Raw genomic sequence first — 17123 nt, forward strand, 5'->3', positions numbered from 1 at the left:
GCCTACATCATCCAAGGTTATTTTGGGGTAAAATATTTGGACACACCATTTTCCTCAAAGTGTACCTACAAGAATGGTCAGTTAGGTAGTTTCTCTTGAGACTGCATGTCATGTCAACATAGGTCTGCTTACTACCAAGTCCTTTCCTAGCAAACGTGGAAATAGCCACACAACTTTCATGATTCCCTCCTACAAACACCACTTTCTTCTCCATAGCCATCTATTAGAAACACCCTGAAGTATGTGAGAGGAGATGGCCATGAACAAGACACTGAGTGTATCTAATTAAGGAGTGAAGTCAGTTTGAATAACTAAATTTAGTGGCCTTTTCTAGAGGGCTGCAAGATTCAAATCAAATAGGTACAAACACCTTTTTTGGCAGATGGGACTCATAGTCTCTACTAAGCCAGTGCACTAAAACTTCTACAGTTTAAATGAAACTGCTTTGACTCCACTCCAGCTTCAGCACAGTTGTTCCCAACCCTTTAAATCCCACTGCGCTTCTTGTGGAGAAAAGCAGTAGTAAGCTGGATAACATTTAAAGTAAACAATTCTTCTGCTTGATCCCACAGAATTTTTCAGGAGATAAAATATTTACATATGGAGCAGGTTTTTAATTTAATATAATTCATTAAATTATTTACAGCATTAGTTTTAACAGGATCCACAAAAGGAAGCATATAGTAAATTAACACAACCAAACAAAGTGAGTGGTATAGAGCAGGAGTCACTAACCTATGTCACAATGCAAAGGGCTGCATATGAGTTACTGGAATATGGCAAGACAGCAGGGCTGACAGGTGGTCACGAGCTGAGAGTCCTGACAGTTTGACAGGGTCCCTCACACAAGGGCCAAGAAGGCTCCAGTTACAATAGCATCTAACAGCTTTAACACACAACCTCTTCCAGTTCACACTGTCTACTGGCTTGTGCCTCACTTGATGTAATACAGAATCCATCTCCCAGCTGCTGGCTGAAGTACTTATCTTGGTCTAGATCTACTGCTGCACAGCCTTGGCTTATTAACTACATATTCTCCAACAGGAGCAGTAGCAAGGATGCAATGTCATCTGAAAATCCATCACACATTGCAATACAATGAAGAGCTGCAAAACACAACAGTGAGTACAGAAATACCAGTGCTATGAGCCAAAGTGGCCACCTGTGGAGGAACGAACAGTGTAGGGATGAAAGCACACACCAAAATGTTTCAGGTTAGTTTTTTTTCCAGGTTACCTTCCCTACTTATTTTCAGCACCTTAAAGTATACAAAATCCATCTCGGCTAGCCCTGAAAATTGCTGATTATTGCACTTAAAAAGTAAAACTCACTACCTAGTGTGACCAGCTTTTGTCTTATTAGAAACAACGGAAAAACACCTAAAGCTCTGTGATTGTCATGTCATAGTCACCTGGAACCTGAAAATGTAGTCAGCTCTGATAAGACAATGCCCATCACTTCATCAACCAAAGAGGAGGACAGATGAGAGAGCATGCCACAAAAAGATTTTGACTCACCGTGGCTAATTTCTGGACATCTTCATCGGATGCTCCCAGTGAAGCAAGTCCTATCTCTTGCGAAAACTGTGCAAACTTGGGATCAGCAAGTAGAGGCACATGTCCCAAGAGTTCATGGCACGTATCCCTAAGGAAATGGAAATGAAAAGAATGTCATTACAGAAATTAATACCATAATAATTCCATAATTAATTTAACATAAGCCATTTTACATGGGTCTGACCTCTACTTTAAAAGTCTTAAAATGAAACACGGTTTTTAGTGTAGTAGTTCTTCCCTGTGAATGGTTTCTGCATGTATGTAGAAACACACACATTTGCTTCTGTTAAATAAGTTATATGTCATTTAACCCTACCTGTTCTGTGATTTTCTCATCATTTCCACATTGAGTGGGAGAGCCTGAGCACTACTGACTTGCAGACTTAGTGACATGAAGACTGAACTGCCCAAAGGCAAGAAAGCCAGGTGTTTCACAAGTATAATTTTCAGCATTTCTTTCCATACGAATCAAGTTCAAAATCCAACATATTCCCTCTTCCTTTTCTCCATTCCCCTTTCCATACCTGGGTAGATCTCCACACCAACATTTTGCCACTTGGCCCTAGAAATTTGGAGCAATATTCACAGAGGTTTCTGTGTGCTTAGTTTCTCATTTAGTCATGAGATCCTACTGCAATTACTGTGTACTTTTGTTATGCAGTCCACTTCTCAGCAAACGGATTTAAGAAAAAGCAGGAAACCCAAATCATTTCAGAAAGAACAGCTGTTCACATCTGTATGTGCATTATTAGTCATGACAAAGTGCAGACATAAATGCACAAAAAACTCCTAACAAAAGTGCACATGCATCATCTACAAAAGCTCTCAAACAATTCTGAAAGTTTTGGTGTTTTGTTCACAAGAAATAATGGACTTGATAGTAAAGTTCACTTTAAAAATCCAATCTGACATTTCCTTTGCTTTTGTCTCTTTAAAGACATTTCTCTTTTTTTTTTTTATCCTAAGCTGTAAACAAGCATTTTAAAGGCAAGGAGAAAACATCAAGTTTTCTGCCTTCTACCCAAAATCATCCAATTTGTGTTTTATAAACTATTTTTGTTTGAAAAGTCACAGAACCTGACACTTCAGTTAAATAATGAACAGAAAAACAACCTCTATGTAATTTAAAATCATCTTACTCAGTATCTTCACCAAAAAGTCTGCACCAACCATGTGTAAGTAGAGAGCAGTAGACATAGTTTCTAAATATGCAAATGAAAATTAAAATTTTTGGTATTCCTAGTCTGCCTCACCCAAAGCTTATCAAATATAGTTCCAGTGCTGGAGGGTCACATACATGCTTCCTTATCAGTCCAAATGGCCTCACTGACAGATGTGTAGCATCATTTGCTCATGTTATAGTCACACTTTTCGGTGAGACAAGCATCTGCCCGAAGTTGTGTGAGACAAGTTTGAGTCAACATCATATATGAGTAATTCATTCAATGAGATCCATAGCTTAGACAGGAGTCCCTTTCTCACTGGACCTCAGACTTGAAAAATTGGTTAGCTCCACTGGTATCCATTTCTTTGTTCCCAAGGTGGTTTGCATCACCTGAGCAGATAATCATTAAAGGTTAATGACCCTTTTTTAATTAATTTAGTTCCAGTCACAACAATTTCTTCTATCATCTCCTGCAAGACTTAGCTTACTAACAATACAAAGGACCACTGGAAAATGTAGTTTGAAGTCTGACAGATACGCCCCAAGAATTCTCAGTACCAAGTAAACCTCAGTTCACTGGAGGAACATGACTTCTCCAACCATCATCTTTCAACACAGAAATGGGCCAAAAAGCCCATTCTCTGGAAGCCCAGAGCTCCAACTCCAATTCTTGCCTTCACTGAAGAATCGACAGTAATTGCTGAGCACTCGTGCTACGCTGCATCAGTCCAGATATATTTAGCTTTGTATCAGTAGTTCAAACAACAAAAGCAAAGACGATCCAGTGGGACTGGCTTCAAGTTCCTGGCTTCAGGTAAGCATGCTTGTCTGCAGGCAGGCTTCTGCAGCAGCAGCACTGCTATTGATACCTGAGTGAGTGTCTACATCTCTGTTTTCCTGTGCTGAAGCCGCAACTCCCAGAAACAAATAAGCAAAGATGTGTTATTCCCAGTTCTGCCCTGGGACACATGGTCTTTGTTGCATCCACCTTTGCGGACAAAATGAGAACAGACAAAGCCTAATCCTATTAATTTGTCTCTCTTGGCAAAAGGAAGAGAATGAGGAGGCAGAAGATATTTCTCTCGTGCTTTTAGCTCATATATTCTTCCATTAAAACTAGGCAAAGTGGTATTTCGCTTGTGCAGTTATAAAGAGGAGAGCTTGAAGCAAAAAGAGTATGAACAAAAAAAAACAAACCCAGAAAGTCTTTCAGACAGAAACATGAACCAGCATTTGGGATTGTCATTAGAGACTCTTAGACTTCCTGCCACTCTGGCCCTTTATAGATAGTCTAAACAATATAATTCTTTGCCTAACTACCAAAGCTTGATTCTTTTGTTTCGTTTTATTCAGAAAATAATTAAGTTCCTTTAATTTATTCACACACATTGCTCTGAGAAAATAAGACTTTTGTAATGCACTTTTTACAGCAAAAGATTTTTCTTGGAGTAAATTAGCTGAGCAGAGGAAATCTACATAGCCTTGTGAATGTAGTAGAAACATAATGAAAATCAGGAAGGAATGTTTTAAAATGCATACAGTAGTGATACAGATCAAACCAAATGAACTCTCCAATTTGTATCTATAGCCTGGGTGTTAAATCTGATGGAAAGCCCGCTGAAGTCAATGGGAGTCTTTTCACCAGGTTTATATCATTGAAATGCAATATTCACCAGCCAGGGACCTGCAGCAAACCTCATTATGATCCCATATATCAACCAGGAGATCTCAGGGCATTGCAGGTACTGCAGAAGATGAAGAGCTGTCCCCACTCAAATCAATTTAGTTTTGCCATTGATTTAAAAAAACAGCCAGGATTTCACTGTACATTTCTGGTAACACTTACTATTTGCTCTATGCTATCAAAAAAACCTAAACATTTTAAAAGGGATTTTCAAATTTTCCCGATGGAGTTCTGATAGTTAGTCTACTTTACTTAACTAATGTGAACAAGTAAGTCTAGAAGAAGAGAGTATAACATCATTAGAAAATGACAGCTTAATTCCTCTGTTAGTCATATCTAGCACTGTTAAGACCATAACCTGGATTTTTAAGTTCAGCCCAAATAAGGAATAAAAATCTTCATTCTAACTGAACTATTGTTCAGACTTTCCAGACATCTAGACCAGAAAGGTTACAAAAAAAAGTAGCTGCCATTACTACTGGGGATCAGCTATGATCCACTGCATAATTCTGAATGTAAGCAGCATCCTGAAAACTACAGGGCTCTCAAATGCACAAATCAATGAACCAGAGAACATCAGCAAAAGCACAGACACGCTTAATTGTTTCTTGGAAAATATTTCTTCCTTTCATTCTGTTGGAGTTATGCACCTAAATCTCCTATCAGTAGATGAAAACATTCTTCTAGTTTGTACTAAGTTAATAAACGTCATCATCCTTTTACTGAACATTGGTACATGCTGCAGTCTGAAACTGGCTTCCCACAGGAGAAGAAATCATTGGTGCAAAACCTGGTACTTCCTAAGTATCATTTATTTTTTCGAAATATCTACAGATATTTTTAGATGGACTGGAAGAGGTTCAGCATCACATATCCAAGCCCTTCTTTCAGGATTTTATGTTGTAGCAACTTGGCTACAAATTTAAGAGATTAAAGTTTAATTACAAAGGTTATAGAAGTGAATGAATTCCTTCAGGGATCACCATCTCCTCCCCAAAAGAAACACATATACAAAACTAGCCTCAGAGCATTTCAGCAAATACTTTGCCCAGTTCAGATGCTGACTAAAAAGGTAGATAAGTGTCTAACAGCACCACCTGGTGACTCCTGCCAGAATAATACTAGCACATTTTTAGATACAGCTTAATATGCAGTTCCATGAAACCTTTTATATACAAAAATATTACTCCGTGGTTTTGGCTGTCAATTCACGAAATCCAAGTTAGGCATGAGTCCAAATATTTACAGAATTGGAGCTGAATATATATGTATAAATCCTTTGTGTAAATTTGGGCAAAAATCAAATACACTCAAGTAGTCCAAGCTGTTTAAACCACAGCTACAATTTCATGCTAACTGCCTGATGACTGATTCACTGCAAAAATGTCAGTCCTGTGGTTACAAGATCAGCAGATGCCTTTGGTAAAACTACCTCCATGTTATCTAACTGACATGTATTGTTCTGTTATTAGTGCACAGAACACACAAGACAAGAACTATAGTCACTTTGATCTTCTTCCCCACTTTTTATCAAAAGATCCTATGCCAAAATATTTCATACGAACTCGCAATATTCTGTTTTGGAAAAGCTGCAATGCTGTCCCATGAAAGCTGTAATTAAAACGTTTCTTATTTCTATCATGTTCCCTGTAACAGGTTTCATATCTAATATTCTCTCTTGGTAAGAGACCAGTGCCTCATGACTTGCTTGCATTGTGTTATAGGAGAGAAATAAAGTTCAGCTGTGAAGCCTGGCCCAAAAAGAGAAAAATGGGAACACGGAAGTCCAAATTATAATTCTAAAAAAAATGTTTTTTTCAGGAGATTCAGGGCTTTTTTTCACAACTTCTTTCTAGTTGTCCAAGAGAAAATAAAACTTTATACATTTTTCTCAAAATTTCAGTTGAAAATTCTATTTTCCACTGAAATATAATCCAAATAGGATTTTTGATGCACCACAATATAACCCAGTTATTCAAGATCATTGTAAAAAGTCACCAAAAAAGTCTTTGAATTCAATTTTGGCTCACCAACATAAAGTATTTTGTCATCAAATCCTTCACCAATGCCATCATGGTGTAAGAAGATTTTCACATTTGTAGGAAGGTTCCTCTTTTCAATCTTGGCAAATTCAGTTGGGTCTTTCAAGAATCTAGTGAGTGTATTTTTTCAGTACTAAAGCAAATGCAGCAACTTACGGTTCCGGTGTGTAGAGAGGATCTGAGCCATGTCGTATATACTGAGTACAGTGAAAAACTCTATATGCTAAGCCAGCTAAAAAATCCCGGGGAGACAGGTATCCAGCAACTGGTCTCACTGTGAAGCCAGACCTTTCTGAAGTGAAGGACATAATAAAAGACCACATTATACATATATCACTATATCAGTTTCTGGTGACAGATCTGTTGTTAATTATTCTACCAGAAGCATGATATGAAGAATCTTGGCTGAAGATCACTGCATATCATTTTCAATTATTATGTACAAGAAGCATTTTGCATTGCTAGAATATGTATAATGAAAACAGCTTGAGGTATTTCAAAGTTGGTTTGAATACCCCTGTCTGGAAAAAAAATGCTAAGGTGCCATAAGTGATGTTCTTAATATTTTTATATCTAGTACCAAATGGGAGAGAAGTTTCCATATCAGAAGATGGCCTCTGTAAAATATGTTAAAAACTAACAGAACAGAATAGGATTATAACAAATTTGTCATTTTTACAGATAAAATATTGCTTGTGACAATAAAATACTGATTTTTATAGTTGAGGTCCTCATTTAAACATTTAATAGTGTTCCTTTGTCAGATTAGTCACAGAGGAGAACAGCTTTAGATTCAGTGACTTTAAAAAGCATGTTTCTCTCAAAAATTAATTCTTCACTCTTTCAAAGTTTTTACAGGAGAATGTTTCAAGTTTTTCTGCAACAGATACTACTACTGCTATATGTAGTCTGAAAACATAGTTCTGAAAGAAGTGTGAGATCTTGAATTTCTAGCTAGGTAGAAAGAATTTAGCATCATTCCTTAGAGACCATAATACAATATATGACAGACCCAGAAAGACACAGTCAAATTCAAAGAATGATGAATCAGCTATTAGTAAATGCAGCTGTTCACAAAAAAGATTTATGGATGAAGCATGGACTGAGGAAAGTTACCCTGTCATTACAAATTTCATTATATCTTTTAGCTAAGGATTTTCTACATATATTTGGGACAAAATGCTCTGCTAATTATTCTCTTAACAGCACATAATTTTTTTTTTTTCAAACACCCATCTCTATAATATTTTAGTTCCTGAGCAAGAGGATTAAGGAACAAATATATGTATCTGAGGGGACCTTTGAGAAGAAATTAAAATCTTAAATTAACTCTTTGGTGGTTTTTTCTCTAGAGCTAAACCCAACAAGTTTGTGTCTGCCACATCTTCCATATGGGATACATTTCCACTACAGATGAAAAATAAGACTATTTTCAAACTTAAATATGTAATATACTGATCCTTTAAAAAATAAAATGAAAGAGAAGTATCACATCATCTAAAGTGATATATTTTTTTCAACATACAAATATAACAACTAGCTTCATGAGGTCTTAAGCACTCAGGAAAGCTTCATATTCATCAGGCTGTAAAACAATATGCCAAACCTGCTTCCCTCTTTAAATTCAGTTATCTTTGCATGTGATTCCCTCTTTTACTTTCCTGGATATTTGGGGGATGCCCACTGCACTTATGAGAACTCCCAACCTGTGGCAATGAGAGAACACAGCTAACTCAGCTCTTTCTTTTTATTATACTGAAGGGCTTTTCTCCCCATGCAAGATAATCATAGAATCATAGAATCAGCCAGGTTGGAAAAGACCTCCGAGATCATCAAGTCCGACCCTTGATCCAACACCATTGTGGTTACTAGACCATGGCACTAAGTGCCACATCCAGTCTCAGCTTAAAAACCTCCAGGGACAGAGAATCCACCACTTCCCTGGGTAGCCCATTCCAATGTCTGTTACTCTCTCTGTAAAGAATTTCTTCCTAATATCCAACCTAAACCTCCCCTGGCACAGCTTAAGACCATGTCCTCTTGTCTTACTGATAGCTGCCTGGGAGAAGAGACCAACCCCCACCTGGCTACAACCTCCTTTCAGGTACTTGTAGAGAGTGATGAGGTCTCCCCTGAGCCTCCTCTTCTCCAGGCTGAGCAACCTCAGCTTCCTCAGCCTCTCCTCACAGGACTTGTGCTTGAGTCCCTTCACCAGCCTCATTGCTCCTCTCTGGACCTGCTCCAGCACCTCAATATCCTTCCTGAACTGAGGGGCCCAGAACTGGACACAGTACTCCAGGTGTAGCCTCACAACGTGCTTTACATGTTCAGCTGTTTAACTTCTCTCAATTTCATACATGCAATACATACATAAAACTGTCTTGACTCAAAAAACTCCCTGCCATGGAGAACATCAAAACCAGAATATTTCAGGCTAAACCAAAGACCACTGACAATGCAGAGAATCTTTTCATTTAATGTGCTTTCCATACTAAGAAAAAAGAGTGTTTTCATTGAACTATATCTACTGATAAACCAAATATGAATCTTACCTTTAAGAAAAATAGAAACATCTTCCAATTGAGGCACATTATCCTCTCTGTATCCACAGTACTTGGTCAGCAGAGGAAAGTTTTTTAAATATTCACGACAGGCATGGGTGGGATAGAGTTTACTGAGTTCCCTAAATACCACCCCCCACGTTTTAACTTCTTCAGCTGTGTACTCCACTCTAGGAATGGGCTGACCACTGTAAAAAAAAATTAAATACAAAATACATCTGAATACAACTAGGTTCTAGACAGATTATGGAGAGCAACATTTCTGCAAAAAGTGTTATTTAAATAAAGGCAAACAGAGACTACTAAAACTATTTAAACTATTTTAAATTGACAACTAGATGCTTTTTTCTCAGAATTATTTCTTGATGTTATGATGTACATATTCTACCATTTTCTTAAGAACTGTATTTCTTTTTAAACAATCACATTGTTTCTTAATCTTTTTACATATCATAGTAGAAAGATGCATTTCTTATATGCCATATTCCTATATCATGCTAGTATTTCTCCACTTATTGCCAAAGATGCCTTTGCAAGTGGACAGCTGAAGATCCCGATCCAGTCTAATGTGTAGTTTCAGTAAGACAGCAGACTGCATGCTCTATACATTCTTTAAAATACACAATATTCACACAGCATCATTACCTAGCATTTTGTGAAGATTAGGCAATTACATAGATGCTTAGAAATTTATAGATCCAATTTAAAAATATATATTCATTGTTTAGACTGTTGCTTACATGTGAAGATATGTTTGGAACCCCAAATTCATCATCAGGAAGCTCACCTCAGAGCCAGTTTCACCTGCCTAGCTGAAATTAAGTCTGTAAATACATCTCTCCTTTTTTTTTTAATTCTGCACTGTTCCTCTGCCCTCTCCCATTTACAAAGATGTACAGAAATTGCAAAGCAGGAGCCTTCCAGGGTACCTGCTAAACTGTTTCTGACATTCAAGATTTGCCTTGAGTAGTTACAGCTAATTCAAAACTGACTGATAGTGTGAACAGTGCAAAGAGTTCCTTCCAACTTGCACTGCCTTGTATTTAGCTGTAAGGAATTTTCCATGTCATGGTCATGGGGCATCATCTCATGTCATTAATTCCCCCTAGAATGTTTTAATCTTTCTCTAGATTTAATATTCGCAATCTATAATATGTAATCTCTGCCATATGCCTTCTCCTCAGGTATCTTCTTTTGCTGCACTGTAATGATGAGGTACAGATTGGCAAAGGGATTCATATGATCCTCCTCCCTTTCATCAGTTCTTATGTCCCATCCCCGTGCCAGGGCTGGACAGGTGGGCACTTCCAGCCCAGTACTGCAGCTTCCACTGTATCCCAGACAGCAGCTGAACAGGTATACTGGGCACGGGGAACCCCACTGCAGCAGAAGAACTGCAGTGCTGGGATTTTGCTAGAGGTTGTTGCCCAGTTCATAATCCTGTCTCCACTGTATAAGGTAACAAGGAACAAGCCCTCATGTCACATTTGATTGCTGCTATGCAGTCCCTTCATGCACACGAGAGGATCACCTGCCCTACATTCATTGTGGTTGTCCCCTCATCTTTACTAAAAACTTACCATTTAATCCCCCTGCCTTTTGCTATATCAAAGGATTTTCATCCATGGCAGTTATCTGTCAGTCAAAGGCTACTTTGTATGAGGTACTTATACTTGTTAAGGTCTCACTGAATACCCAATACATTCACTAGTGTCCTGTCAGCCACTCTTGCAGACGTGACAAGAATTGCAACACATTTAGTGAAGTATTTCTCATCCACAGAAGCTGCACTGGGTTCGTGCCCATCCTGCAGTGGGAGTCAGTCCTACAGGTCTAGTATCTGTCTTCCCCCTTAACACTTCATCAGCCTTAAATTGCCTGCCAGCTCATGGAAAGCGTAGCACAACTATTCTAAACTGTACTGCACACGACAAGCACAAGCAGGTTGCTACTCCATCCACTTGGTGTGCCAGAATACCCAGCCTCATCCCTTTTCCTTAGGCCTGACCTCTACGATGGATACTGCGGTATGGGTCAGCACTGGCCCATCAAGAAGTAAGATACACATGCACCAGTGGAAAAACTCATGTTTCTATTGTCACGAGAAAGGTATAAACACAATCAAGGATCTGAAGCTTGTTCACTGCTCACTAAAAGGTTTATAACTTAGTTATTGTTTCAATTAATTCATTAGTACTAAATTAAGGTTCACTGAACATTAATTCCTGTTGTGGTTTGGACCTTGTTTTCCCCCAGAGGCTAAGAGAAGTGGTAGACCCCAAGGGGTGGAAACCCCTAGAAGTTTTGAAGTTCTGCCCAATGGGCGCTCCTGCAGAAATGTAAACATATCACAACCAGACCGGAAGAGAAGAGTTGTAGTTTTGGTTGTTGTAGAAGTGGTGGCCATGTTGTGAGCCACGAGGTAGGGGCTCTGTGCCCCTTGGGGCCTCTGGCCCCCTCCCAGCCCCTGGCTGGGGGCTGCAGGGACCTGGAACAGCATAAAGCTGGGCTAGGTGCCTGTAGTTATGCCGGGAGAATGTTTTCTCCATGGGCGCAGAACAGCAGCAGGCACTGACCAGAGAAACGGTGGCAGAGAGCCAGGACTGATAAGGACCTGAACTGAAGAAGCAGCAGAAACAACACACAGCACCGCAGAGAAGACTCCTGGAAGACAGAGCCAGGAGAAAGAGAGCCAGCAGCTGAGAGAAAGAGTTTGGGGTAAGACTGATACCAGATCCCCCAAAACTCCCTTGGAGACCCTCTTGGAGAAGAGGGACATGGACTCCTATTTTAGAGGGGCCTTGGAGTATGCAGCACTGGAGAGAGAGAGGAGCTGAGAAGCTCAGAGCGTCCCGGGAGCTGGACTGGGACGGTCAGATGGAATGCGGGGGGAGTTGACCTTGGCTTTCCCCCCTCGCACTGCTGCCACGGTGGCAGCCTGAGAGGCAGGGCACAAAGGCCCTGCAAGAGATACCAGACAGTCACGAAGACCCCCCTGTGTCTTCGTGATATGACGTGGTGATACGACCTTGTCTGGGGTTACGAAGCCCACGGAAGACCCCTCGGTTGAGGCGATGGGGCCGGGGGAGTTTGATACCTCCCTCGTTGAGTGCTGGCAGAAAGCCAGCTATCAGCTGCTGCATGTGGAGAAGACAGACAGAACTTGCTGCATTAGAAGATCCTGCTGCTTAAGGACTGGAAGGGATCTGTCCTTCTTTCCCTCCTGGACTTTTATTTGGAGGGGAGAAGAGATCTGATCCATTGTAAATACTATATGTCATGGTAGAGATAGTTGTGATCGTGTGTATAATGTGATATGGTATTTATTTGTACAGTCATTGTAATATATTCCCTTTCCCCCACTTTGAGTCTGGTGTGTTTTGTCTGGAAAAACCCATCTCACATTAGGTTGAGATGTGGGAGGGGGGATGGAACTAGGGAATTGGATTTTGGGGCTATCTCAAACCATGACAATTCCTTAATAGGATTTATGCATAGGAGAGCTGATCTTACTTCCAGCTTATCATGATACTGCTTTCTTTATCAAGAGAATCAAGGTAGCCAGACTTGATGGAGGATCTACAGCTTTTTCCCTCAGCCCTGCAAACCTCATTTTTCTCACCCTCATATTTCAACAAGCAGGACCCACCTTGCACTCAAACATTTCAATAAATCACAGAAAAAGCCAGCCTGCATAGCCAGCTTCCTCGTGGCTAAGATGACTCTACAAGCTAACCGAATCTGAATTTTTATTTCTCCTTATTAAAATAGGGTCTTTCCATTTTGCCACGGGCATGAGCTATCAACTCATATTATAAATTCCGTCTTAAACATCATATGTTTCCTCCACATTTAATTTTCTCAACACTTTTCCAATCCCTAATCAGTCTCAAAGGACTAATTAGGAAGATTAATGCATTTTCACTATCTTTAGGATAGAAGCTAAGTGAAGGAGGGAGAAATATGGGGGTTTATGGGGTTTTTGGTCCATTTATTTCATACAGCTGATCTTCACTCCTCTGCTCTATTAACATGTCTTCCCCTTCAACACCCAGCTCTAGCAAATATCTGCTCCTCCAACCTCACTTCTTAGTGTTTTTCTCTTTCTCTCTCCATTACAGATGCCACTTTATGTTCAAACAAAGCAGAGCATCTACCACTATAGAACAGTCACAATTCATAAAGAAAACGCTGATCTGGGCTTTTCAACTCAACAACCTTTTACGGAGCCAATTCCTTGCAGTCAAATATCTTTGTTAATTTTTTTAAGGAAACAAGCGTGGTTAGGGTTTTTTTTACGCTGGAAAATGAAAGGTAGAAACACATCAAGCTTCAGTAAGTGATTAGGAAGGTCACTTACCTGGAAGACACTGACAGGTGTTTATCCCCAAGGAAGCAGCCCTTATAACAGAGCTGGTCATTTTGCATAAATCAGTAAACAGACACTAGACCACAGAGGTGAGTGTGATGAGACCACAGTGCAGTGTCAAGACACCTATAACTCTAGGCTCCACAGCAGGGGTAGCAGAAACAGCTCAGCTGTAGCAGCACAGAGTCCTCCCTGAGCTGATTTGCCTTTCCTCAGTATGGCTTAGGCTGTGCTGCAGTAGAATGCCAAGCATGTCTCCCTGGGCCATCTCTACACACGTACCCAGACACATCCTGACTGTACATACCAGCACATATGGCACATCCCTGGGGTTAAGGAGACCTGAACTATGAATGAGATTTTGACACATTAGGTAACTGCCCTAAGCACTGGTCTGCCAGTTATTGTGGTCCTGGCTAAGAATATTTTAAGCCTCCTGTTTTCTCTCTGCTTGCAATAAAAGGACAAGTTTGAAATCTTTTAAAGGTTTGGAAAGAGCAGTGAAATAAAGGAGTACATCTGAGCAACTCTGCTGAAGTACAAGATCTGGCCCCAAAATAATCTCTAGTTATTTTATTTTTGTAATGTGCCTGCAAAATGGTTCTTAAGCCTTCAAAATCCAAAGAAGGAAAAGATTTTTCCTTTCTTTTATCTGTTGTTTTGGGGTTTTTTTCTGGGAATATGTAGGATTACTTTATGCGATTTTGTGAAACGATGTTTCTCACTAGTTTCAGGGTGAAAAAAACCTCACATTTTGAAGCAGAAGACCAACTACACCTTAGTATGCCAGCTGCATGACCTTTCAGCACTAAGCTGAGAGGAAGAAGGGAGGAAGATATTTCCAGCAAGTGAGCAGGTGTGAAATGCATGGCACTACTGCTACTATCACGGGTAAATGGAGAACTATCCAACATACTGAAAGAGCCTAGGAGCACACACAGCCTGCCCTCATCCACAGGTATCCACTTGACATTTCTCACTGCACTAAATGCTAGCACTAACCTCACTGCAAGCATTAGATTGAAAAAAAACCTAATAAATCAATCAGCTGAAAACAAATATACAAACAAAAAAACTGTCTCGATTTACATTTGAAAGCTGCCTAAACTCAGGACTTACCTGGGCAGCCTAGAGAGCTTCTCTACCAAGCAACACTGTCCCAGCAGGCAGCAGCTCAGTGTGCTGTGTGGATGTCATGAGCATCCAGCTAAACAAATGCCACTGTGGGCAGAAAGGGGAACGAATACTAGCACCTACACATTTGTAAGATTGGTAATAGCTTAATGACAGGAATGGGACAAAAGTAAAGGAGAATTATAATCAGAATTATATGCTCACAAAGCAGAGTTAATACTTCTGTCTCCCCAGCCTTCTGCAGGCCCTATACTAGCCTTATAATGAAAAACCTTCCAAAATCCAGTTTTGAATGCTTCCTGACAGGACGTGCCTTCTATAAAGGGAGAAAAAAATTGTGCGTTTCATCTTCTTTAAACAACGTAGGTAGAAATCTCAAAGGAGAAAAACGAAAAACCTGAAGAAGTGTGGTAAAATGAAAAAGATCATGAAATTAGTATGTTCTTTCCCTTGAGAATGAGTGCTTAAGCCTGTTGCAAATAAAACCTAGAGTAGGATTAGAATTAGATGAATGCTTCTGTGACAAGAAAATTGCAACACAGTAGGTGTTTGTAGGTAGAACAGAAAGTTTCTTAACTTCCAGGGACTGTAGAAATTGAAAATACTGACTTGAAATGGGAAAAAAAATCAAAATGAAAAAACACATGCAGTGCATGTATGCACAGGCACCAGCTCCACTGCAGAGAAATGCACTGACTAAATTCTAAGAAATTTGGAGCTGTGTAGGCAAAATTGATAAATGGCACTTTGCAGTATCCAGTATCATCATAGAATTATTAAGGCTGGAAAAGAACTCTACAATCATCAAGTTCAACTGTTAACCCAGCACTGCCATATTTGCCACTAAACCTTGTCCCCAAGTGCCACATCCACCCATCTTTTGAACACTTCCTGCAATGGTGATTCCACCACTTCCCTGAAGAGTCTACTCCAATATCTGACCACCTTATCAGTGAGGAAATTTTTCCTAATATTCAATCTAAACCTCCTCTGGTGCAACCTGAGGTCATTTCCTCTCATCCTGTCACTTATTATCTGGGAAAAGAGACCAACTCCCAACTCAGTGCAATCTCCTTTCAGGTAGCTGTACAGAGTGGTAAGGTCCCACCAAGCCTCCTTTTTTCCAGGCTAAACAACCCCAGCTCCCTCAGCTGCTCCTACACCCTTCTCTCTAAACCCTTCTCTCACTCCACTGCCCTTCTCTGGACATGTTCCAGCACCTCAATGTCTTTCTTGTAGTGAGAGGCCCAAAACTGGACACACGACTCAAGGTATGGCCTCACAAGTACAGAAGGATAATTACTGCCCTGGTCCTGCTGGCTACACTATTTCTGATACAGGCCAGGATGCCACTGGCCTTCTTGGCCACCTGGGTACACTGCTGGCTCGTTCAGATGCTGCTGAACAGCACCCCCAGGTCCTTTTCCGCCAAGCATCTTTCCAGTCACTCTTCCCCCAGCCTGTAGCTCTGCATGGGGTTGTTGCAACCCAACCTGGCACTTGGCCTTGTTGAACCTCACACAACTGGCCTCAGCCCAGTATAGTACATGCATCAAAAAAAGAAATAATAATTTTGGTTTTTAGTGAGCTCTTTCAACTACACTGGGATGCTAGATATGTGTACTCAGAAGTGTGTCAGTGAGACACGCAAACATTTGTAAAATACTTTCTTAAGTCTAAGCATCTGTGAATAAAATGCTGAAGAGAAAGTGCTTGCCTTTCAAATGTTTTACTTGCCTGTATCAGTATCAAAAATGTTACAGGATTCAAGCATCAGGTTTGTAATTTATAGCCCACACTAAACTAGTCCAAGCTTAAAAGATGACTTTGTCTACCGTTAAACTTTATTCTACAGAATTAAATAGAGCATGAATTCTAATTAGTCAGCAGCACAGGGAAGAATTATGCCAGTACTTACTATTTATAGCTCATGGCAAGATCCACAAAGTACTTTCTTCTCTGTCGATAGACATTGTCTTTAAATCCCTTAAGCAAGGAAAAAGAGAGCCATTTACAATAAGGACATAAAATTAGCTGTGAGAATTATAAAATAAATCATTACAGTGTTTATTTAGTACTTAGTTGCATTGTATTTTGATTAACACTGTCTACTGGACTGCAACAGAAAAAAAGGATTTCTTCATTTTTTTTCTTCACCGAAGTCCCACAGGAGACCATTCAAGACAGTTTTGTGCATAGGTACAGTCATTCATCCAAGATGTTGATAAGGGAAACTTTTTCCTGTCATTTCATCTCATTCAGGTTTTCCTTGATCTGAATGGAGATCTACATGCAGGCACATAGCAGAAGAATTTACCTATCCTTAATACATCTTTCTTCACTAGAATCAAGTGTCTAGAGATCATAAGCAACTCATTTTGAAGATTCTTATTTCAGCAGCTGCCATCCTAACCAACACATTAGAGACTGAACCATCAACATCCAGCGCTAAATAGGCATATTGCTTCAGTCTGAGTTACAAAGGAAGGGCTCTACCTCATGGGCTACAGTAAGTTCATACCTTTTCTATTAAGTGCAAAAGAGTTGTATAGCACATACACACTGGCCATTTACAGCTCTTTGTGCTATTCAAAATTAGAACAAGATCTCTT

At 39.9% G+C, this 17123-nt stretch overlaps 1 protein-coding gene across 2 annotated transcripts in view; it reads right to left on the minus strand.

Annotated features, from left to right (window-relative positions):
* TPH2 (tryptophan hydroxylase 2) overlaps positions 1–17123 on the minus strand; it is a 54167-nt gene that overhangs the window by 28459 nt on the left and 8585 nt on the right. For both annotated transcript variants that reach the window (XR_010430766.1, XM_064655638.1), the window contains exons 5-8: positions 16430–16497; positions 9000–9196; positions 6604–6739; positions 1518–1644 (exon numbers count right to left, since the gene is read on the minus strand). Coding sequence is in view for 1 of the 2 variants with exons in the window: in XM_064655638.1 (XP_064511708.1) it covers positions 1518–1644; positions 6604–6739; positions 9000–9196; positions 16430–16497 (528 nt within the window). In the remaining variant the exon portion in view is untranslated. The remainder of the gene's footprint in view (positions 1–1517; positions 1645–6603; positions 6740–8999; positions 9197–16429; positions 16498–17123) is intronic.

This window comes from Pseudopipra pipra, chromosome 5, assembly GCF_036250125.1.
Source record: "Pseudopipra pipra isolate bDixPip1 chromosome 5, bDixPip1.hap1, whole genome shotgun sequence".
NCBI classification, from domain to species: Eukaryota; Metazoa; Chordata; class Aves; order Passeriformes; family Pipridae; genus Pseudopipra; species Pseudopipra pipra.